Raw genomic sequence first — 23,546 nt, forward strand, 5'->3', positions numbered from 1 at the left:
ATCCATTCCAGTGCTTCACCACCCTTTCTAGTGAAAAAGTTTTTCCTAATATCCAACCTAAACCTTCCCCATTGCTCTCCTTCTTACTAGGACATAGAGAATTACCATTAATAGATCCTCCCCTAAGGGATGTCTCTGTCCAAACCACATGCTCCTCCACTCCTGTCGGCTTTTACCACTCAAGAAAGAGATCTTGGAGTCATTGTGGATAGTTCTCTGAAAACATCCACGCAATGTGCAGCGGCAGTCAAAAAAGCGAACAGAATGTTGGGAATCATTAAGAAAGGGATAGATAGAAAATATCATATTGCCTCTATATAAATCCATGGTAGGCCCACATCTTGAATACTGTGTGCAGATGTGGTCGCCCCATCTCAAAAAAGATATATTGGAATGGGAAAAGGTTCAGAAAAGGGCAACAAAAATGATTAGAAGTATGGAACGGCTGCCGTATGAGGAGAGATTAATAAGACTGAGACTTTTCAGCTTGGAAAAGACACGACTAAGCAGGGATATGATAGAGGTCCATACAATCATGCCTGGTGTGGAAAAGTAAATAAGGACGTGTTATTTACTCCTTCTCATAACACAGGATGGGCAGGGATGGTGTCCCTAGCCTCTGTTTGCCAGAAGCTGGGAATGGGCGACAGGGGATGGATCACTTGATGATTGCCTGTTCCGTTCATTCCCTCTGGGGCACCTGACATTGGCCACTGTTGGAAGACAGGATACTGGGCTAGATGGACCTTTGGTCTGTCCCAGTGTGGCCATTCTTATGCTCTTAACAGCTAATTTAGACCCCCATCATTTTATATGTACAGTTGGGATTATGTTTTCCAATGTTCATTACTTTGCACTTATCAACACTGAATTTCATCTGCCATTTTGTTGCCCAATCACCCAGCTTTGTCTACACTGACTTCTTAGAATGGGTTTAGGAGGGAGGTGCGGGGAGGGTCTCAATGGTAACAAAGAACATACACACAAACTGGGCCCACTGTGCTATCTACAATGACATCCCGCCTCCCCCACACATACCCACCCTGACCCCGCCCCCCGCATCTTTCAAGTCTGAGCCAGTATCTGCCCCTCTCATTCGTGTGCGACAGGACAGGTTTACTTCCTGACACCTGACACGGATCTTGCTTCCTTTCTGAAGGCCTGGGCGATCCCCCCGCCTCCCCAGACTGAGCTCCTCATGCCCAGACATCCGCACCCCAGCTCATCCCTCAGAAATGGGAGCTGCATGTGTGCCCTGCCCCACCCACAGGGCAAGGAAACTCCTCGGGGCTTGGTACTGTGCAGCCAGTGCAAAGGAGCAGTGGGGTGCCTCTGAGCAGCCTTTAAAACTGAACCCAGGGGAGTTTTCAGTGTTAATGCTGAATACAGAGGACAGAGGCAGAGAGACAAGTTATCCTGCTGGTACCTGGACAGGCAGCTGGGCGAGGACTGAAGGTTATGTCATCATACTGAGCCTGGAGGGGAACCAGCGTCATGCAAAGAAGAACGGCAAAAAAGGCCGGTTGGGACATCTCAGCCACTCCACTTCACATTCAGCTTCCTGCAGGAGAACAAGCCGAACCCAGGAGTCAGTCAGGGTAATTAGCCACTGGAACAACTTACCAAGAGTCGGGCTGGACTCTCCTCACTGGACATTTTAAAATCAGGAGCAGATGTTTCTCTAATAGTGCCCTCGTCCAAACAGGAATTAATTCCCAAAGTCCCCTGGCCTGTGCTATGCAGGAGGGCAGACTGGATGAGCACAGTGCTCCCTTCGGGGCCTGGAACCACAGCCAGGGCACTGCTAGTAGTGACCCACCAAGCAACGTGCTCTCTGCACAGTCCGGAGCGTGGCTCCACCCTCCTTCATCACAGAGTGGCTGTACCTTGGGGACTCGCAGTTAGGTTTCAGGTCTAACTAATCCAGCTAAGTTATTTTAAACACCCCTCTTCTTGGAGTGTGGCTGGAAGTTGTTTTTAAGCGGCTTTTACCTCATGCCAGATGGGTGGTTGCTTCCCCAGCCCGTGTTGCTCCAAGGGAAGGGGTCTAGTGGCCAGCGCAGCAACGTGAGAGTCAGGCTGTCCTGACTGCATTGACTCGCTAGGTTCACGCTGGTTCCCCAGTGTCACTCCATTGGGTCCAATAAGGCTATTTCTGACTTACAGGGATGTGAGATCAGCATCAGAGCCATTGTCTGGCCTCGTGCCAATCACTTAGCCGTTTCCTCCCCTGGGAATCGGGATACCATGCCCATAGCTTCCTACCTGCCAGCAGGGTGCTGAGAAAACAGTCATGGCTGCAGAGTGCTTGAGGGGTTCGGATGAGAGTTGCGCCAAGTATTCCGAGACCCCCAAATCCTCCAGTATTACCCCTCAGCCCTTTGGGCCCCATCCTGAGCCCCAGGACTGGAGCCAGCACTCAGAGAGCTCTGCCTATTAAAGAAATACTTAAGGTGTGCTCACAAAGCGAAATCAGCGCCGGTTTGTTTAGTTTGCAGGGAAGCGCCGTGGAGGACGATGTTGCTGTGCAGTCTGGGGCCAGTCATTGGAGCACAGGCTGGCTCAAGAATTAGCTGATTATCCCTGGCCCCCACCCCCAGCTGGCCAGGGACTGCCTCTGTGTGACCTATGTGGATGTGTTATTCCTTGACTTTAGCAAAGCTTTTGATACGGTCTCCCACAGTATTCTTGCCGGCAAGTTAAAGAAGTATGGGCTGGATGAATGGACTGTAAGGTGGATAGAAAGCTGGCTAGATCGTCGGGCTCAACGGGTAGTGATCAATGGCTCCATGTCTAGTTGGCAGCCGGTTTCAAGCGGAGTGCCCCAAGGGTCGGTCCTGGGACCGGTTTTGTTTAATATCTTTATTAATGATCTTGAGGATGGTGTGGATTGCACTCTCAGCAAGTTTGCAGATGACACTAAACTGGGAGGCGTGGTAGATACACTAGAGGGTAGGGATCGGATACAGAGGGACCTAGACAAATTAGAGGATTGGGCCCAAAAAAACCTGATGAGGTTCAACAAGGACAAGTGCAGAGTCCTGCACTTAGGACGGAAGAATCCCATGCACTGCTACAGACTAGGGACCAAATGGCTAGGTAGCAGTTCTGCAGAAAAGGACCTAGGGTTCAAGTGGACGAGAAGCTGGATATGAGTCAACAGTGTGCTCTTGTTGCCAAGAAGGCTAATGGCATTTTGGGCTGTATAAGTAGGGGCATTGCCAGCAGATCGAGGGACGTGATCGTTCCCCTTTATTCGACATTGGTGAGGCCTCATCGGGAGTACTGTGTCCAGTTTTGGGCCCCACACTACAAGAAGGATGTGGAAAAATTGGAAAGAGTCCAGCGGAGGGCAACAAAAATGATTAGGGGTCTGGAGTGCATGACTTATGAGGAGAGGCTGAGGGAACTGGGATTGTTTAGTCTCCAGAAGAGAAGAATGAGGGGGGATTTGATAGCTGCTTTCAACTACCTGAGGGGGGGTTCCAGAGAGGATGGAGCTCAGCTGTTCTCAGTGGTGGCAGATGACAGAACAAGGAGCAATGGTCTCAAGTTGCAGTGGGGGAGGTCTAGGTTGGATATTAGGAAACACTATTTCACTAGGAGGGTGGTGAAGCACTGGAATGGGTTCCCTAGGGAGGTGGTGGAGTCTCCTTCCTTGGAGGTTTTTAAGGCCCGGCTTGACAAAGCCCTGGCTGGGATGATTTAGTTGGGAAATGGTCCTGCTTTGAGCAGGGGGTTGGACTAGATGACCTCCTGAGGTCCCTTCCAACCCTGATAGTCTATGATTCTATGATTCTATGTGCAATGAGAAGGATCCTGAGTCCAGCTCACAGCAGACAGGGCTCACAACAGCACAGACAGGCATCAGCCCACGTGGCAATTTGCTGCCCCCTATTGGAGAAGCCAAGGAGTGGATGGGCATGGTGAGAGATTGCCTCTCGCCCTTCGAGCAGAGGGCTGGGTGCACTAGCAGCGTGGGGCGGGGAAGTTCCACTAGCCATGGCCTCTTCTGCACCAGGATGAATGATGCTACTAGAAGAGTAGTGCTGGCTTGGAGCTGCTGGTGTGTACCCAGAGCCTTCTCTCCTCTGTGTACACACACTCCCGTGACACATATGGCACAGCAGTGCCCCCCAAGAGCCCCAGGACAAACCACCTGGCATTTGTAACCAGAGCTTTCCCCTGGGACTGGCCTGCTCCCATCAGAGTCGCTGTATGAGCAGCAGTTAAAGCAGCTGGGGTCCTCACCCCATCACAGCCCCCACCCACCCCTCCCCCCAGCCCACCTCAGTGCACCCCTGCCCCACCTCAGGTGGTACCATTACATCTGCTTCCCCTAGCCTCCCATGGGGGCAGCGTGTTCCCCAGGCCCACATGCCAACAGGACTGCCGGTCACTGAATGGGTGCTGTCCCCTGCCCTGCCCCTGGATCCCGTGGAGGGTTCTCTGCTGAGTCCAGGACCCACGTGGAGGTAGTGAGCAGGTTGGGGAGGTGTGGGCGAGCGGGGTGGGGGACACACACTGACCCTCCCCCAGGCAGCCCCGCAGAGAGGTGCCAGGAAGGTCATATCGCCTGGGCTGTATTACCTACTCTGGCCCACGTAGGTGCCCGGACAGTCTGGCCTGCAGGGGCTAAAGGAGTGATTCGGCAGAGTCCATGAGGGGACCCTCTCAGAGCTTCCCCCGACCTCCCCTCCTCCAAAGTCTGGGAGTCAGAAGTGAGACATCCCTGCTGGTGATAGAGACAGGAGGGAGCAGCCCTGGGACTCGCCAGCCCTGGCTTCATGTCCACGGAGTGGATGCGGAAGGCCTCAGCCTGTGCTGTGACCCTCTCCCTGCATGTGGTTCAGGCCTCACCTCAAGCGATCTATGGAGACTTGAGGGGGCACGTGCAGGAGCAATGCACTGTACGGTGCTGCATGGGAGCCCAGGAGCTCACCCATCCACACCTGTCCTAGGTTGCCCTGTTTGTTTGCAGCAAGCCCTAATGGCCAAGCAGTGGCCTGGCAAGGACGGTGGCCATGCAGGAGACTGCCGGGTCTGCGCTTGCAGGCAGAATGGAAAAACACCTCTCCCTCCCCTGAACTCCTCCTGGCAAGAGAGCAGCTCCACCCACCAATTGAGATGATCCCCCACAAGTCTTGTTGCACACGATCACATCATTCAATCATTTGTCCCCGCTGCCCTTCCCTACAACAGTGGGGAGACCCTGGCTGGTGGAGTGTGGAGTCCAGTGAAATGTGGCAGTAATTTCACAACGAGGGATACAGATTCCCTCTGCTCACAGACCAGCGGGACACCAGCCAGCAGACATGACAGACCTTCTGTCCCATCCTTGAGAGTGGAGACAGCCGGCAGATCCCCTAGCATGCCAGAAGGGCCAGCTCAGTGCCCCAGAACCTCCCTGCATAGCCAGGGTCCCCCATACCACTCTGGTCCACTCACCCAACTGTGAGAGCTGGGAGCATCAGCAGGTGAGAATCCCCATCTTGTGTACCTACTACACTGAAGATCTACATGGCATCCCTGAGAGAGGCCTGAGTATCTCACTTGCCTGAGGTGCCCCTAGCAGACCTGAGCAAACCAGCCCCAGTGTCTGGGCTAATACTGTATGGAAGCAGCAGTTAATGCCTCCAGATGTGTTTCGCTCACAGAAAGATAACTATTCCCATGTGCATCATCCCGCCGATGGCAAATGTACAATAACGTTTCACACTCCATATTCCTCCTTGAAGAACCATCCAGGCCCATGGTTTTCATGGCAGTGGCTATGGGTTGTGTTGAGTGTGTGGAGAAGCAGGATATGTGCACTGGAGTATGTGATCTCGGGGTACAACCCTGAGACCTGTGGCCTGTGCCTGGGTCTGCAGTCACATAGGCACCCTCCGTTCTAGCTCTGTCCAAGGCACTAGGGTTTCTTCTGAAAATCAAGTAAGATAAAACTAGGAGACATCTGTGCCCCCGTCTGTAACAAATGCGCAGGCAAATGCCTTCCTCCTGCCCTCACACACACACAGGCTGGGCTCGCTCAGTGCGAGTGCCAGGAGTTTCAGTGTGTGTCAAACAATCTGCTTAGATCTTTCCCTTAGTGCTCAGTGATCGGTTCCCAGGCAGATCACCCACTGTAAAGGCTTCCCCTCCATTGCCTGGCACCCAGCTCTACCCCGTCTATCTTACTGCAAGCACCACGGGACTTCATGCAGCGCAGATAGCGCGGGAAGGAGGTGGCAAGAGGCCTGGGAATGTCATTTTGTGAGGGAGGAACAATCTCAGTCTGGGTGCCATTTTCACTTGTGCGGAAACGGCACCTCTTCCAGGGGATGGCTTCTACTGCCATGTTAACCACACCCATCAGCGAACTGCAGCACTAGTGAACCAGCCACACGCACATTTCACTGTGCACAGATAAAGTAGTGTGCATGAAATCAGAGTACACTCCTTAAAGCCCTCAGCCCGAACAAAGCAAGTTACGCATACCCTAGCAATAACACTGAGCCCTGTTCAAACCCTGCCGGTTACCTCTTCACATAAAATTGACAGGCTTGTGAAATTCAACAGACCAAAACGCCCGATTTCTGTGAGGAGCAAAGAGAATCTTGTACTCGTGTGTCATTCAAAGTCAAAGAGACGCCCTTGGGTCTAATAATTCAGGCTTTGTAGCAGCATCAACATTCTGGTACTGTTACAGTGGGCCAAGTTTGTCCCTCAGGTAATGCCACTGGCTTCAATAGAGTTACACTAGGGATTAATTTGGCCCAACAAGTTTTAGTGACTTACTAGCCCCTTGGCCGTGATGCCTGAAACTTGAGTTCATATACAAGGGACTGAACTTTCCTTGGGTCTTGTGAGGAGCAGAAGCTGCAGAATCTCTCCCCAAAAGGTTTCCTTCAGAAAGTGGTCTCATTAACAATTATTCTAATCCCAAGAGAGTTTGTTGCCCAAAATATCCACACATGCAAATCTCTGAACTATCCAGCAGCTCAGAGAGATAAGTGAAATATAGATTTGTTTACTGTGTCTAGTTTCTAAAAGCAACATGCCTAGAAAGTCTACTGTATCAACTTGATCAAGAGTTCACAAAAAGCAGCACTGGATGAGTTATATGCACAAACACAACCTGAAGATAAAAAGGTTAGTTTCCCCGTTCACATCTGCAGCAGCTTCAAAAGAAGCAGGAAGGTTTATGGCGATATTAAATGGTGAAGCAAGAGTCTTTGCCTACCTGAAAACAAGATTGAAGTTTCCTCCAGAAAGTCGCGTCAGGAAAAGAAGAGAAAAGTCTTGGAATCTTTGTGTTAATAAGGCTTCTGCATCTTTGGTTGGAAGGGTTGGATTTCTTTTCTTAGAGTTTTTGGTGTCTATTTTTGATGAAGAGAAGGGATCAGTTAGGAGTGGCAGAGGCTTCTCCAGCCGAGAGCCTCTGTTCTCTGGCAAAAAAGAAACTGCCTACTTTATAATTCTCCTCCTTCAACTCTGTCTGTGACAGAGGCCAAAGATGTCCTTACTCCAAGTATCCACACGGTGTCACTGCAGATCCATCGAAGCCCTACTAGGCTAGGCTGGGGAGTGGGAATCACCCTCCAATCCCTACTCCTTTTCCTGGGGGTGTCTGGAGTGGGGCAGAGGGAAGCTGTAATGTTGCAGTTAGGAGATTATTTAAAAAAAAAAACGGAAGAGGAAATCATGTTTTTCCAAGCACAGGAGCTCTCTCTGTGCCTGCCACATGGATTTCCACCACTCACTCATGTTACTCCTCTTCCCCCCATTTGTAACCTATCTTGAGGAGAATGCATAAAATGGACTGGCACATTTCAAAACAGGAAGGGCTCAGACTTCAGCTTCCCACAGCCTTCACAAATATTCACCTCTTACTCAGGGACCCTGGCAACCTCCTGGCCAGGAAAATGTCCTGATCCAACCCCCATTAATGTCACTAATGCAAAGACAAACACAATAGGGTGAATGGCAGCGCCAGCGTCCTCGCATCGTCCTAGGCCCTCCCCACCCATGGACACTGCCCTGAACTGACCTCTCAATCTAGGGCTGGGGGAGCAGGTCACTCTCCAAACCCATTCAGCCCTTGGCCTCTTGGCGGGATCTGCCAGTCGTGGTGCTGGGTTAGTAGCCTGTGCATAGCTCTCACAGGCCAAGCCCTGGTGGGTTCCAAGTACAAGCCAGACCCATCATTTTAATGAAAACCCATGTTACTATTTGTTTTCCTAATCTGATTTTTGCTTCTTCCCTGCTACTGTAACTGCCCCATGCCCAGTGTGCCCCATGCATTTCAGTTCAACAATCTAGCAGTCCTGATTTACCGATGAGTCATTCACTCTACAGTACTGTACATGGAAAAGCCCCACATGGAAAAAGAGCCCCTGCATGTAATTTTCCAATTATTTTCCATATACTTATGTGGTTCTCAAACTGTGATGTAGGGACTACCAAAGGTCACAGAGTCCTTCGTGGTGGTCCACGGAATGGAATATTTGAGAACCAAGCAGTGAGGTGGGCTGCTGGCTCATGATAAGGTCTTTCTTTCCCAGAATGCTCTGCAGAGTGGAAAACTTGGAGAACCCTGGAGGCAGGACTTCGGGTACAGTTATATATGGGCAGTTTCCTTTTGTGAAACACATATGGTATGAAACTACGTATGCTTGAAATAATAATACAAATAAATAACAACAACAACAACAACAACAAGGAATGTGAATTTAGAATATAAATGTGCTACTCTAGCTTTTCCAAAGCTGTAGAAATCTTGAGAAATTACAGAGTGGAAAAAGCAGGGAAAGAAGAAAAGAAAACCCCAAGATATAATTCATTCTATGGTGTTCAGTGGTGGAAAACAGAAAGAAGAAAACATAAACATCCAAAATTTTCAAAGTTTTCAGTTTTTGAAAATTGCATCAAAATAAAAACCTGTTTCAAATTTTTCCAGCAAAAATTGAAAGTTTAAGCCAAAACATTTCAAATGAATTAATCTTTCAACCAACTCTAAGATAGATAGATTTTGATGACTCCCTTCCCATCTGGTATCTGACTCATTACATACCATGAAAAATATACTCAATCCACGCATGTACAATGTAGGCCAAATTCTGCTCTTGGGGTATGTCAACAGGATCCTAGCAAGGATAGTTGGGACCAAGGGTCAGAGCAGGGTCAAACCTGAGGCTGGGAGTAGCAGAGAAGTTCATAGTCAGGTTCCAGACCAGGGTCAATACCAAGCACAGTCAACCTGTGAAACTCCTTGCCAGAGGATGTTGTGAAGGCCAAAAGTATAACAGGGTTAAAAAAAAGAACTAGATAAGTTCATGGAGGATAGTCGATCCATGGTTATTAACCACGTTGGGCAGGGATGGTGTCCCTAGCAGAAGCTGAGAATGGGTGACAGGGGATGGATCACTTGATGATTACCTGTTCTGCTAATTCCCTCTGAAGCACCTGGCATTGGTCACTGTGGGAAGACAGGATACTGGGTTAGATGGACCTTTGGTCTGACCCAGTATGGCCATTTTTATCAGAGGTCGAGTCAGGTTTCAGGGTCCAGGTTAGGAGGCAAAGTCCAAATCAAGCCAAAGTCGAAGCCTGACGCTCAGGAGCAGGAAAGGTCAAGGCAGCTATTGGAGATCGGTACTGATGTTTGAACACTTCCTGGAACACCCCTTGAGTTTATATAGGGCAGGGAGCCAATCAAGAGCCATGAGGCTGCTGCCTGTCAGACCCCTTGAGGCGGGACTTCCTATAGTCTGTGTCCACAGCAGGTCATAGGCAGTGGAGCGCAAGCTGGTTATAGCTACTGCAGGGTGGCAGCATGGACATGTCTACTACCTGGCAGCTCTGCAGGCCCAGGCTCTAGACCTGCTGGCCCTTACATTACACTACCTACACAGAAGGCTACCATGAGGTTAGGGGATGGGCTCCTAAGATCCCCTTTCTAGGTCATTGTCCTCCCAGTCTCTGAGGTACCATAGGAAGCTGTGACTGATTTTTGATTCCAGTCTCTCCTGGACCTCATACTCATCATGTCCTTGGACCTGTACCAGAGAGGGGGGTGGTTGAGCCCAGTGAGCAAAGCCGTTGTCAATGTAGGGTTAGCAAGGATACATGAAACATTGGGTGTATTTTGAGGGACCTGGGTAACTGAAGCTTCAGGTCACTCGGCTGATTACTTGGCTTACAGAACACGTGCTGAGGTATGGGAGGTCCATTTTACAACATGGCTATTTGGTGTGGCGGTTTTGGGCTGAGAACCACCCTTTTTGCCCGATGCTGCAAGCCTGGCCTTCCCAGTGCTGTTGGTCATATACCACTTGTAGTCTTCCTTGGCCTTGTCCAGATGGGTCTTGAGTTCTTCTTGGACCTCCTGAATCTGTTGCACCCAGTCAGCAGCTGCGGGATTGGTGGAGCAGACAGGTGTGGCCAGGTGGAGATGGGGGTGAGAGCCACAACTGGCACAGAACAGACTCTGCCTGGTGGAGACATGGTCGGTGTTGTTCTAAGCAAACTCTGTTTGGAGTAGAAGGTTTGACCAGTTGCCCTTGTGAAGCAGCACAAGTATTGTTCTAACTCTTGATTCACCCGTTCGGAGTGACTGTCAGTTGGGACATCTGTATATTACCTTAATACAAATAATATCACCTGGATCGATCGGTTTTCAGCTGTCGTTAAGACTGCGCCGATCACAACATGTCCGCCATTCTTCTCGCATTCTTGCCTTTCTTCTCCACGTTCATCCGAAACGTTTTACAATGTCATCTTCCCATCTTCTTGGAGGCCGACCAGGTGGTCTTTTCTGTTCTCACGGGTACCACTCAATAATGATTGCAGTCCACCTATTGTCCGTGAACCGTGCTATGTGGTCCGCCCATCGTATCTTATTATATCTGCTTTCCACAACAATGTCTTTCACACCGCTGTGTTCTCTAATCGTTTCATTTGGGATATGATCCAGAAGGGAAATTCCCAACATAGCTCGTTCCCTTGCCCTTTCAGCTACCAACAGCTGCTGTTCTTCTCTCTTCGTCAGTGCCCAGGTTTCACTGCCATACAGCATGGCTGGCAAATAATATATGATATTATGTAATCTATTGAGTTTATAGCTGCTGAAAAATGCAAACTTTGAGATATGAATTGGGGCCTCATGTGAGGATCCATGTATACCTGTACTGGGTACCAAGCAGCCTCCAGATAGTGGTGCCACACTTTGAAGGTCACTTTGATGGCTAGAAGCTCCTTATCTAGAATTTCATAATTCTGTTCACCTGGAATGAGCTTCCAAGAACAGTAGGCGCAAGGGTGAAGGTGCTGTGTCTTTGAGCGAGTATGGTCCCAATTGCCACACTGGAGGCATCTGTCTCAGTGATGAAGGGTCATGCCAGGGCAGGGTGGACCAGGATCAGGGCTCTGATAAAGGTCATCTTGAGCTGGTTGAAAGCTTGTTGGGACTCTGGAGACCAAGTGAAAGTAATGCTTTTGCACAGATGTGCTGTCAATGGGGTGATTTGGCTTGAAAACCCAGAGATGAAGTACCTTTAACAGTTAGTGAACCCCAGGAAGCATTGTAGTTCCTTGATGTTTGGGGGGGATGCCCAGGTTCGCACTGCCTCCATCTTCTTCGGGTCCATTCAGAGACCATCGGGGGACAGGATGTAGCCCAGGAACTCCATGGAGTGCTGGTCAAAGCTGCACTTTTCCAGCTATGCATCCAGACTGGACGTGTTGATTGTGTAGCATGAAACCCTCAGAAAACATGAGGATACCATCTAGGTAGACTACCATGTATCGGTCTTGGATGTCACGGAAGGCCTTGTTTATGAAGTATTGGAATGTTGCAGAGGCATTTGTGAGGCTAAATGGCATTACCAGGTATTCATAATTGCCATAACACATTCGAAAAGCTATCTTCCACTCATCCCTGCTTCAGATTCAAACCAGGTTGTAGGCCCCCCATAGGTCAAGTTTTGTGAATATATGGGCCAATTGTACATGGTCCACTAGTTCCAGGATGAGTGGAAGGTGGTATATATTCCTGATGGTACCCTGATTGAGGGCCCAGTTTTCCATGCATAGACTCAAGCTTCCATCTTTCTTTTTAACAGCAGAACTGGGGCCCTGTCGGGTGAGGTAGATGGCCATATGAAGCCCTTGGCCAGATTATCCTGGAGACAGGAATGCAGGGCAGTCAGCTCAGGTTCTGACATTGCGCAGATACAGCCAAAGGGCACCTTGGCACCTGATTGCACTCGACTGGGCAATCATAATCCTGGTGTGGAGGTAGGGTGTCAGCATCCTTTTTCTTGAAGACATCACCATAGTCACTGTACTTGTGGGGCAGTGCTGGAGTCAACTCTGATGGTGTTCCCACCTGAGTCACAGCCAGGTCCTGGTGGTGCACATCTTGTTTCTGGGGCTCATCAGATGGTGCATGCAGACAGACTTGCTGGCAGAACTTGGAGCAAAAGCTAACCTGGTGCTCATGCCAAAGGATGTGTGGATCATGAACCACCAGTCATGAAATGACAAAGATTATGGGGAAGTGCGTGGAATGATCTGCTCACAAGTGAAAGACATCCTGATGGTCCCAAATGGCAACTTCCAGAGGAGGTATCTCCTGTGTTCCTAGCACTGATGAAATCTATAGTTTCCACTAGGTTGGGACCCGTTTTTGGTTGAACCGGAATACCCAGAGGTTGGGCCTTATTGACATTGATGACGGTGTCCACTGTCCTGTAATCCACCAGTGCCCACTGTGGTGGAATTCGTTAAGGCTCCCCTGGAACACAGAGGCAGACCTGGATTTTAAGATGCAGGGAGCATGCCTGGGGCATGCCTCGGTGTGGAGGAGGGGGACATTATCTCAGGACTCCCCCAGGCCAGCTCCCTCTACTGGGTCTGGGTGTGGTCATTTCCCAAACTGCATCATGCTAGAGCTCAGGATGGGCAGTTGACAAGAGTATAGCCAGATCCTCCACAGTAGACATCAATGGTGTTTTTTTTCCTCAGAGGTCACATGGCAGTGGGCACCAATTGGAGACAGGTACCAAGGGGAACTGGCTTGATGTTAATATGGACCCCTTCCTTTCCTCATGCCGTTTGCTGAGCCTACTGTCATTGTGTATGACAAGGTTGACAAAGGCATCTAGGTTGGGACTCCACATAAACTAGCTCATCCATAATCTCCTCACGTAAACCCTGCCCTGTGAGAGTTTGCACAGGGCCACCTCTGCTGAGTAGGTATGGTGGGGATCATCAAATATGGTGGAAAACACCTGGAGAAAGGCAAGCCAGTTCAATAGCATGAGGCTCACTCATTCAAATAGGGGTGAGGCCCAGTCCAACGCATGTACCATCAAGAGGCTAATAATGAGTCCTACTTTTGCTTGCTCAGGGGATAGGACCAGAGACGGCACTGGTTAATAAACACCTTGAATTTTTGGCAGTCCACATTAAAACATTCTGGAAGGGGAACTGGGTCATGCCTGTAGTGCAGTGTTCGCATTCTGCAGCTGGGCTACCTGCTCTTGTAGCAGCTGGTTACCTGCGGCGCACCGTTCCAGTTGGACCCGCAGTGCCACATTTTCATCACAGAGCTGGGTGGACTGTCTGTGCAAAGCTTGGTTCTCTCTTGTGAGCTGCGATACTTGGGCTTGGAGCCTGGGGAGCTCCTCCTGGGAGCGGTCAACCCATTCAGGCACCTCCAATACCGCCTGGGGCATCTTGGGTAGGAAATGCACCACTGCCACCATGTTCCCCCAGGGTAATGTCTTCACCACGGGCCAGGGTGGTCCAGGCAAACTGCCAGGATCCCCACAAGGGCAGTCAGGGCCAAGGGTCAGAGCAGGGTCAAACCTGAGGCTGGGAGTGGTGGAGGAGTTCTTAGTCAGCTTCCAGGAGGCAAAGTCCAAATCAAGCTGAGGTCAAAGTTCAAGACCAGAAGTGGTCATGACAGCTACAGGAGATCAGTGCACTGTTGTCTGGACACTTCCTGGAATGCTCCTTGGGTTTATATCGGACAGGGAGCCAATCAGGAGCCATGAGGCTGCTGCTTGTCCGACCCCTTGAGGTGGGACTTCCCATGATCTGTGTCCACAGTGGGTCACAGGTAGCGGAGTGCAAGGTGGTTACAGCTAATGCTGGGTGGCAGCTCTGCAGGTCCTAGACCCCACCCCAGCCCTTACAATGCCTATGCTGCAATCACAGCTTTAATTTAGCCAGCTTGGGTACTGGGGCAATGAAGCCACAGCAGCATGGTCTTCAGTACAAGTGGTAGAAGCCTGCCTGGACTGTTGGTAATTACTTCAGTAGCTAGCCATGCTGCCGCAGCTTCACAGCGAGCTTGGGGCTATGTGAGCTGCAGTCACGCCCCAGGACTGAAGTGTAGACGTACCCATCGGTGTAAAACGGAAATAATTTCATTGAGGTAAGTGCCATTACCCCAGATTCACAGCACATGGCGGAGAGTGCAGCTTAGCCTGGTATATCTGTTCCATCACATTGTATGAGGGATGGCTTTGTCTAGATACATTGGAAAATAAATGATAAATTACCAGAGACCCTCTCGAGAGCCCTGATCCTCACAGCTTGCCCAGCTCCACTGCATCCTGTCATGCCCCTGGGCTGCTTGAAATTGTACTGGCTCCTAATGGCCCCCAGGGAGCTTTACCCAGCCAGCGCTACACCTGCCAGGATTTCTGCCTGCAGAAAGAAGCTGCAGCTGCCCATATAGGGGACCCTCTGGCCCTCAGAGTATGCAGGGACAGTCTCAGGCATACAGTCGTGACTTTGAATGGTAGCAGTGAGATAACTTGGATGCACACTGTATATTTAAGTGTAGGATAGTATGCAAGTATGCTCACACTGATCCTAGGGGCATAGAATCATAGGACTAGAAGGGACCTCGAGAAGTCATCTTGTCCACTCATGGCAGGATTAACTATTATCAGACTGTGCCTGACAGGTGTTTGTCTAGCCTGCTCTTAAAAATCTCCAATGATGGAGATGCCACAAACTCCCTAGGCAATTTATTCCAGTGCTTAACCACCCTGACAGTTAGGAAGTTTTTCCTAATGTCCAACCTAAACCTCCCTTGCTGCAATTTAACCCCTTTGCATCTTGTCCTATCCTCAGAGATTAAGAAGAACAATTTTTCTCCCTGCTCCTTGTAACAATCTTTTATGTACTTGAAAATTGTTATCATGTCCCCTCTCAGTCTTCCCTTTTTCAGACTAAACAAACCCAATTCTTTCAATCTTCCCTCATAGGTCAAGTTTTCTAGACCTTTAATCATTTTTGTTGCTCTCCTCTGGATTTTCTCCAATTTGTCCACATCTTTCCTGAAGTGTGGTGCCCAGAACTGGACACAATACTCCAGTTGAGGCCTAATCAGCAAAGAGCAGAGTGGAAGAATTACTTCTCATGTCTTGCTTACAATACTCCTGCTAATACATCCCAGAATGATGTTTGCTTTTTTGGTAACAGTGTTGACTCATATTTAGCTTGTGATCCACTATGACAACCAGATCCCTTTCCGCAGTACTCCTTCCTAGGCAGTCATTCCCCAATTTCTATGTGTGCAACTGAATGAAGTACTTTGCATTTTTCCTTATTGAATTTCATCCTATTTACTTCAGACCGTTTCTCCAATTTGTCCAGATCATTTTGAATTTTAATCCTATCCTCCAAAGCACTTGCAACCCCTCCCAGCTTGGTATCGTCCACAAAGTTTATAAGTGTGCTCTCTAATGCCATTATCTAATATATTGAAGATATTAAACAGAACTGGACCCAGAACGGATCCCTAAGGGACCCCACTCAATATGCCCTTGCAGCATGACTGTGAACCACTGATAAGTACTCTCTAGGAATGGTTTTCCAACCAGTTTTGCACCCACCTTATAGTAGCTCCGTCTAGGTTGCATTTCCCTAGTTTGTTTATGAGAGGGTCACGTGAGACAGTATCAAAAGCCTTACTATAATCAAGATATATCACGTCTACCGCTTCCCCCCTCTCCACAAGGCTTGTTACCCTGTCAAAGAAAGCTATCAGGTCAATTTGACATGATTTGTTTTTTACAAATCCATGCTGACTGTTACTTATCACCTTATTATCTTCTAGATGTTTGCAAATTGATTGCTTAAAAATTCATCAGCCAAATAACTAGAATTAGTCATGGTCCATTTTCTAAACTCTGAAATTCCAGATAAAGACAAAAACGATGCCAGCTGTCTCATCGTCGTAAATCCAATGTGTCATTTGTTGCAATACTCTGCTCAGTGCCAATTCCCTAGGTCATAAAATATATCCCCGATAGATTAACATTGCAGTGTAAACTCCAGCTGTGCAGCACAAACAAAACTTGTACAGTCTGGACTGCAGCAGAACAGTTTTCAGTTTACATAGATTGTTTTCTCTAAATATTATCTTAAAAGCAAATTTACTGGGACCAGGAAGATAGAGAGGGATGAAAAAAGGTTGCGGAGAAAACCTTTTTGTTATCTCTGTGCCGTGTATGGAAGGGACAAAAACTCCTGAGCCAAACAGACTGCTTCTGAGGTTCTCAAAGAGCTCACAGTCTGAGAAATACCTGCCAAAGGGCTGCACCGGGCCCAACTGCAGCAGCCTCCCCGAAGCCTCTACAAGAGGGGAGGGATAGCTCAGTGGTTTGAGCATTGGCCTGCTAAACCCAGGGTTGTGAGTTCAATCCTTGAGAGGGCCATTTGGGGATTTAGTTGGGGATTGATCCTGCTTTGAGCAGGGGGTTGGACTAGATGATCTCCTGGGGTCCCTTCCAACCCTATGATTCTAAGAGCGGTGGAGCACAGCGACCATTGCACCTCCCTCACCCACGTTCAGGAGCAAGGGGTGATCCAGCTGGTAGAGTCCCAAAAGGTTCAGAAGGAGCATCCAGACGTGTGGGGCCTTGCTCCTTGTGTAACCCTTCTGCCAGGTGGAGCCGGCAGCAACCAGGGCCGGGTTCAGTATCTAGGGGTTCCTTTTCAACAATACAACACAGAACCAGCTTGAACCCCCACCTAGTAACCTGGGAAAATTACACACCACCCCAGGCGCCTGAGAGGCAATCCTTCCCCACTCACAAGCACAGAGTCTGAGTGTAGCAAAGAAACTTTTAATGAATGGAGGGAAATCATCTGACATTAATTAGGGAAAATATCGCAAGCAGGATTCATAAACCTAAAACTTTGACCAGGACCCCCACCCCTGAGTGCGTGGGGCAGTGCCTTCCACCTCATGTTCTTGAGTTCCACAACCAAAAGTTCCTTTACCGTGTCCCTCTCTGCTCCCTCACCAGACCCCACTCACAGGGGTTGTCCTTGATCAGCGAGGACCCAGGATTCAGAGGTGCATCTGTGTGAGTTCAACTCCAACCCAGGGAAGAAGGCACCTGGTTTGCTCCGCCATCTGAGCACTTGCTTTGGATGGCTGCTCTCGCCGCTCCCATTAGGTACTCTCTACTGTGACCTCTGCAGGTCAGTTTCTTAGTGCTTGTCAGCTCTTAGTGATGCAGGCTGGGCAAAAATGCTGTCCCACCACAAGTATTTTAAAGAAGCCTTATTGAGGGTGCAGGAACAAACCATCCCGATGTGCAGAAAGAATAGCAAATATGGCAGGCGACCAGCTTGGCTTAACAGTGAAATCTTCGGTGAGCTTAAACACAAAAAGGAAGCTTACAAGAAGTGGAAATTTGGACAGATGACTACGGAGGAGCATAAAAATATTACTAGAGCATGCAGGGGTGTAATCAGGAAGACCAAAGCACAATTGGAGTTGCAGCTAGCAAGGGACGTGAAGGGTAACAAGAAGGTTTTCTATAGGTATGTTAGCAACAAGAAGAAGGTCAGGGAAAGTGTGGGATCCTTACTGAATGGGGGAGGCAACATAGTGACAGATGATGTGGAAAAAGCTGAAGTACTCAATGTTTTTTTGCCTTGGTCTTCACAGACAAGGTCAGCTCCCAGACTGCTGCACTGGGCAACATAGAATCATAGAATCATAGAATATCAGGGTTGGAAGGGACCTCAGGAGGTCATCTAGTCCAACCCCCTGCTCAAAGCAGGACCAATTCCCAACTAAAACATCCCAGTCAGGACTTTGTCAAGCCGGGCCTTAAAAACCTCCAAAGAAGGAGACTCCACCACCTCCCTAGGTAACGCATTCCAGTGCTTCACCACCCTCCTAGTGAAATAGTGTTTCCTAATATCCAACCTAGACCTCCCCCACTGCAACTTGAGACCATTGCTCCTTGTTCTGTCATCTGCCACCACAGAGAACAGCCGAGCTCCATCCTCTTTGGAACCCCCACTCAGGTAGTTGAAAGCAGCTATCAAATCCCCCCTCATTCTTCTCTTCTGGAGACTAAACAATCCCAGCTCCCTCAGCCTCTCCTCATAAGTCATGTGCTCCAGACCCCTAATCATTTTTGTTGCCCTCCGCTGGACTCTTTCCAATTTTTCCACATCCTTCTTGTAGTGTGGGGCCCAAAACTGGACACAGTATTCCAGATGAGGCCTCACCAATGTCGAATAAAGGGGAACGATCACGTTCCTCGATCTGCTGGCAATGCCCCTACTTATACAGCCCAAAATGCCGTTAGCCTTCTTGGCAACAAGAGCACACTGTTGACTCATATCCAGCTTCTCGTCCACTGTGACCCCTATGTCCTTTTCTGCAGAACTGCTACCCAGCCATTCGGTCCCTAGTCTGTAGCAGTGCATGGGATTCTTCCGTCCTAAGTGCAGGACTATGCACTTGTCCTTGTTGAACCTCATCAGGTTTTTTTTGGCCCAATCCTCTAATTTGCCTAGGTCCCTCTGTATCCGATCCCTACCCTCTAGTGTATCTACCACGCCTCCCAGTTTAGTGTCATCTGCAAACTTGCTGAGAGTGCAGTCCACGCCATCCTCCAGATCATTAATAAAGATATTAAACAAAACCAGCCCCAGGACCGACCCTTGGGGCACTCCTCTTGAAACCGGCTGCCAACTAGACATGGAGCCATTGATCACTACCCGTTGAGCCCGACGATCTAGCCAGCTTTCTATCCACCTTACAGTCCATTCATCCAGCCCATACTTCTTTAACTTGGCGGCAAGAATACTGTGGGAGACAGTATCAAAAGCTTTGCTAAAGTCAAGGAATAACACATCCACTGCTTTCCCGTCATCCACAGAGCCAGTTAACATAGTATGGGGAGGAGGTGAGCAGCCCTCAGTAGTGAAAGAACAGGTTAAGGACTATTTAGAAAAGCTGGACGTGCACAAGTCCATGGGTCCAGATCTAATGCATCCAAGGGTGCTGAGGGAATTGGCTGATATGATTGCAGAACCATTGGCCATTGAAAATGATTTCTTAAAAATCCATCAGCCAAATAACTAGAATTAGTCATGGTCCATTTTCTAAACACTGAAATTCCAGATAAAGACAAAAATGATGCCAGCTGTCTCATCATCGTAAATCCAATGTGTCATTTGTTGCAATACTCTGCTCAGTGCAGAAAAATTGAAAATTTGTGGCGATTTGGGGAGGTCCCGGATGATTGGAAAAAGGCAAATATAGTGCCCATATATAAAAAAGGGAAGAAAGAGAACCCGGGGAACTACAGGCCAGTCAGCCTCACTTCAATCCCTGGCAAAATCTAAAGTGATTTGTAACCCAACACCCACCAAAGTTGGTTACATTGAGCAACAGCGCTCTATCTGCTAGATTTCTAGACAGAGTAGGTGTGGTCATGTAAATACAGTTTGCTCCTGAAGTCTCTCCCCCTCCCCACTAGCTGTCAGGGGAGAGCTCACTCATACCCTGCCTACACTTGTATTGGCATGCCCCCCATCTTGCTTTCTGACATAGGCAGACAGCTGGCAGTGTCGTCTTTGGGAGGATGCTGCAGCCACTCTGCTTTTGGAGCCAGGGCAGGGCTGTAAAGTCTGAACCAGAACTCCGCTAGTCACATGACAAGAGGCCCTGGCAGTCCCTGAGCATGCAGAATGTGAATGTGCCCACCTCATGGGTGAGATCCTCAGGGTGCGAGACCCCCTGGGCAGTATGCATGGCTAATTTTAAAGACACCGTACCATGATATACTACACCCTTTAAGGAGAGTGACTGCAAATGACTATACCAGTTAGAAATTCATGCCCTTGGATTGACATCCAAACCTGGCCTCTGCTCCTTTCTCTATTGTTCCATGCATGGCGTGCTGGGCCAGAACAGGAGAGGACTCCCTTCTTATTAACCTAAACTGTCTCTTTAGTCAACCAGCTATTCCTGGAGCTGCTCCAGTGACTCCTTAGCACGCCAGCCATGTGCACACAGACTGACCTCCGCATGCTTCCTCCATCCCTGTCCCTCCTGTGCCCGACCCCCCACGCTCCAGGCAGGTTTCTGCACCTGCCATATTATCAGTGTCTATCCAGGAACCAGCAGTGCACTTGGTATTTCCCAGACCACAAAGCAGACATGTTGCCTGTCTATCTCTGGCACCTACATGGCCCCCATTGCCACCGGATCTGAGCCCCTCCTAGTGTCTAAAGCACTGGGCCTGACACAACCCTGGGCAGGAGGGCAAGGCTATTTCCCCATTTCACAAATGGGAGCTGAGGCACCCAGGGGCTGGCCCAAGGTCACCCAAGCAGTCTGTGGCAGAGCAGGGACTTGCAGCCAGTTCTCCCTAGTCGCAGGCTAGTGCCAGAACCCCTGGGCCTGTGGTGTCACCATCGCTCCTTGCTCAGAAGTGATGTCATGGAGGCCCCCTGCTCTTTATGATAATGTTGCTGCATCTCCCTTGGGGATGTTGCCAGCCCTCAGGTATGACATCATCAGCACACACCTATATCCGCTTGATGATGTCATCACACTGGGGTGTGATGGTGGGTTCTGCCTCAGGATCATCCTGGGGTCTCACCTGCCAGTGGCTCCAAGTCTCTTGGATTCCAGCCTGCCCTGCCCCAAAGGGCTTGCCATCCAAAGTTAGATACACCAAACCAAGGCATAGGAGGGGCAGGCGAGAGAAAGGAAGGGGGAGGGATACACAGTCAAAACACGCAGCTGCTGCATTTACCTACGCATGAGTCTGCGAGTGCTTCCCCCCTCCTCTCTCCTGCGTCCCTGGACAGTCCCCTGTGCCCAGCATTCCTTCCGCGAATGCCCTCTGCTGGGCCAGGGAGATGCAGCTCGGTGCAGCAGTGCGGTCACCCCCAAGCCAGCTGTGGCTCATTACAGTTCTGCAGTGCCCCAGTGTTGTGCATTTTAGTGTGTGCTCTGTCCAGATCTCTCTGGACTTTCTGAGGTGCCTTTGTATAGCAGATTTTGAGTTTAGCCCATGTTCCCTTGGAAGATGTGGAATTTCAGGGCCTAGAAGAAACGAGTCCTTCTGACACAAAAGCACTAGAGAAGCACCTGAGGCCCCATCTGAAATCAAGGCCCTATTGTGTTGAGTGCTGTACAGATCTGGGCTACATCTACACTTGGAGCCGGGGTTGTGTGTGTACTCAGCATTGTATGTACACATACAATGCATACACACAATTGCAGGAGCAGCTCATACATACATACATAAAGTCATTGGGCTGCTCCCTGAACCTATGCCCGTTCTTATGTATACATACAATACGATATACAACAGCCATACTGAGTCAGATCAATGGTCTATTGAGCCCAGTACTCTACTGACATTGGCCAGTGCCAGGTGCTTCAAAGAGAATGAACAGAACAGGGCAATTATCGAGTGATTCGTCCCCTGTCACCAATTCCCAGCTTCTGGCAAACAGAAGTTTAGGGACACCAAGAGCATGGGGTCTCATTGATGGACCTACCCTCCATGAACTTATCTAATTCTTTTTTGAATCAAGTTATAGTCTTGGCCTTCACAACATCCCCGGCAACTAGTTCACAGGTTCACTGTGCGTTGTGTGAAGAAATACTTTCTTTTGTTTGTTTTAAACCTGCTGCCTATTAATTTTATTGGGTGACCCCTCGTTCTTGTGTTACGTGAAGGAGTAAATAACACTTCTTTATTTACTTTCTCCACACCAGTAATGATTTTATAGACCTCTATCATATCCCCCCTTAGTTGCCTCTTTTCCAACAGTCCCTCGCCTTTTTAATCTCTGCTCCTATGGAAGCTGTTCCATACCCTTTATCTTTTTTTTTTTTGCCCTTCCCTGTACCTTTTCCATTTCTAATATATTTTTTCTTGAGATGGGGCGACCACATCTGCACGCAATATTCAAGAAGTGGGCGTGCCATGGATTTATATAGCAGCGTTATAATATTTACTATCTTATTATCTATCCCTTTCTTAATGATTCCCAACATTCTGTTCGCGTTTTTGACTGCCGCGGCACATTGAGTGGATGTTTTCAGTGAACTATCCACAATGACTGCAAGATCTCTCTCTTGAGTGGTAACAGCTAATTTAGACCTCATCATTTTGTATGTTTAGTTGGGATTATGTTTTCCAATGTGCATTACTTTGCTTTTATCAACATTGAATTTCCTCTGCCATTTTGTGGCCCAGTCACCCAATTTTGTGAGATCCCTTTGTAACTCTTTGTATTCTGCTTTGGACTTAACTATCTTGAGTAGTTTAGTATCATCTGCAAACCTTGCCAGCTCCCTGTTTTCCTTTTTCCAGATCATTTATGAATATGTTGAATAGGACTGGTCCCCCTTTACAGACCCCTGGGGGACATCACTATGTATCTCTCTCCATTCTGAAAACTGACCATTTATTCCTACCCTTTGTTTCCTATCTTTTAAGCAGTTACCAATCCACAAGAGAACCTTCCCTGTTATCCCATGACAGCTCACTTTGCTTAAGAGCCTTTGGTGAGGGACCTTGTCAAAGGCTTTTTGAAAATCTTAGTACACTATATCCACTGGATCCCCCTTGTCCACATGCTTGTTGAACCTCTCAGAGAATTCTAATAGGTTGTGAGGCATGATTTCTCTTGACAAAAGCTGTGTTGACTCTTCCCCAGCAAATCGTTTTCATCTAGGTGTCTGATAACTCTTGTTTTTTTACTATACTTTCAATCAATTTGCCTGGAAATGAAGTTAGGCTTACCGGCCTGTAATTGCTGGGATCATCTCTGGAGCCTTTTTAAAAAATTGGCATTACGCTAGCCATCTGATACAGAAGCTGCTTTTAGTGACAGTTAATTGTTAATCTAACATGACTGTTAGAGGCTGGCTCTATGGTTTCTCCCTTTCTCCCTCTGTCCCTGAACTGGAGATGTTAATAATGCATTGTGAGGGGCGCTGGAATGATCTAATGTAGCTTTTGAATCAGCTTTTATTTTTTTAAATCAAGTTCCTTGCTCTTTGGTATTTGGGCTGACTTTTCTGCTAACACCTTTGACTCTGCATAGGATGGGCTTGACATGAACGAGTCACAGCTGTTAGCTGTTAGTAGTTCATCTGCATTCCCATGATAAGTAACATGTGATTTACGAAACATTATTATGTTGTTACTCAATAGGTTGGGTTAGTGCTCAGTTTTTTCTTAAAATTGAGCAGCAGCCCC

General features: G+C 48.7%; 1 protein-coding gene across 2 annotated transcripts in view; it reads right to left on the reverse strand.

Annotated features, from left to right (window-relative positions):
* COL6A2 (collagen type VI alpha 2 chain) overlaps nt 1–7,561 on the reverse strand; it is a 50,476-nt gene extending 42,915 nt beyond the window's left edge. The window contains exons 1-2 of one of the 2 annotated variants that reach the window (XM_024211120.3): nt 7,226–7,479; nt 1,427–1,561 (exon numbers count right to left, since the gene is read on the reverse strand). In XM_024211120.3, coding sequence (XP_024066888.2) covers nt 1,427–1,532 — 106 coding nt within the window. In that variant the 5' untranslated portion in view covers nt 1,533–1,561; nt 7,226–7,479. Of the gene's footprint in view, nt 1–1,426; nt 1,562–7,225 lie in introns of both variants that reach the window. The other variant, XM_024211121.3, reaches the window with a different exon arrangement.
* Nucleotides 7,562–23,546: the final 15,985 nt, after the last annotated feature.

The sequence above is a fragment of the Terrapene carolina genome, unplaced genomic scaffold, assembly GCF_002925995.2.
Source record: "Terrapene carolina triunguis isolate 2854851 unplaced genomic scaffold, T_m_triunguis-2.0 Scaffold380, whole genome shotgun sequence".
NCBI classification, from domain to species: Eukaryota; Metazoa; Chordata; order Testudines; family Emydidae; genus Terrapene; species Terrapene triunguis.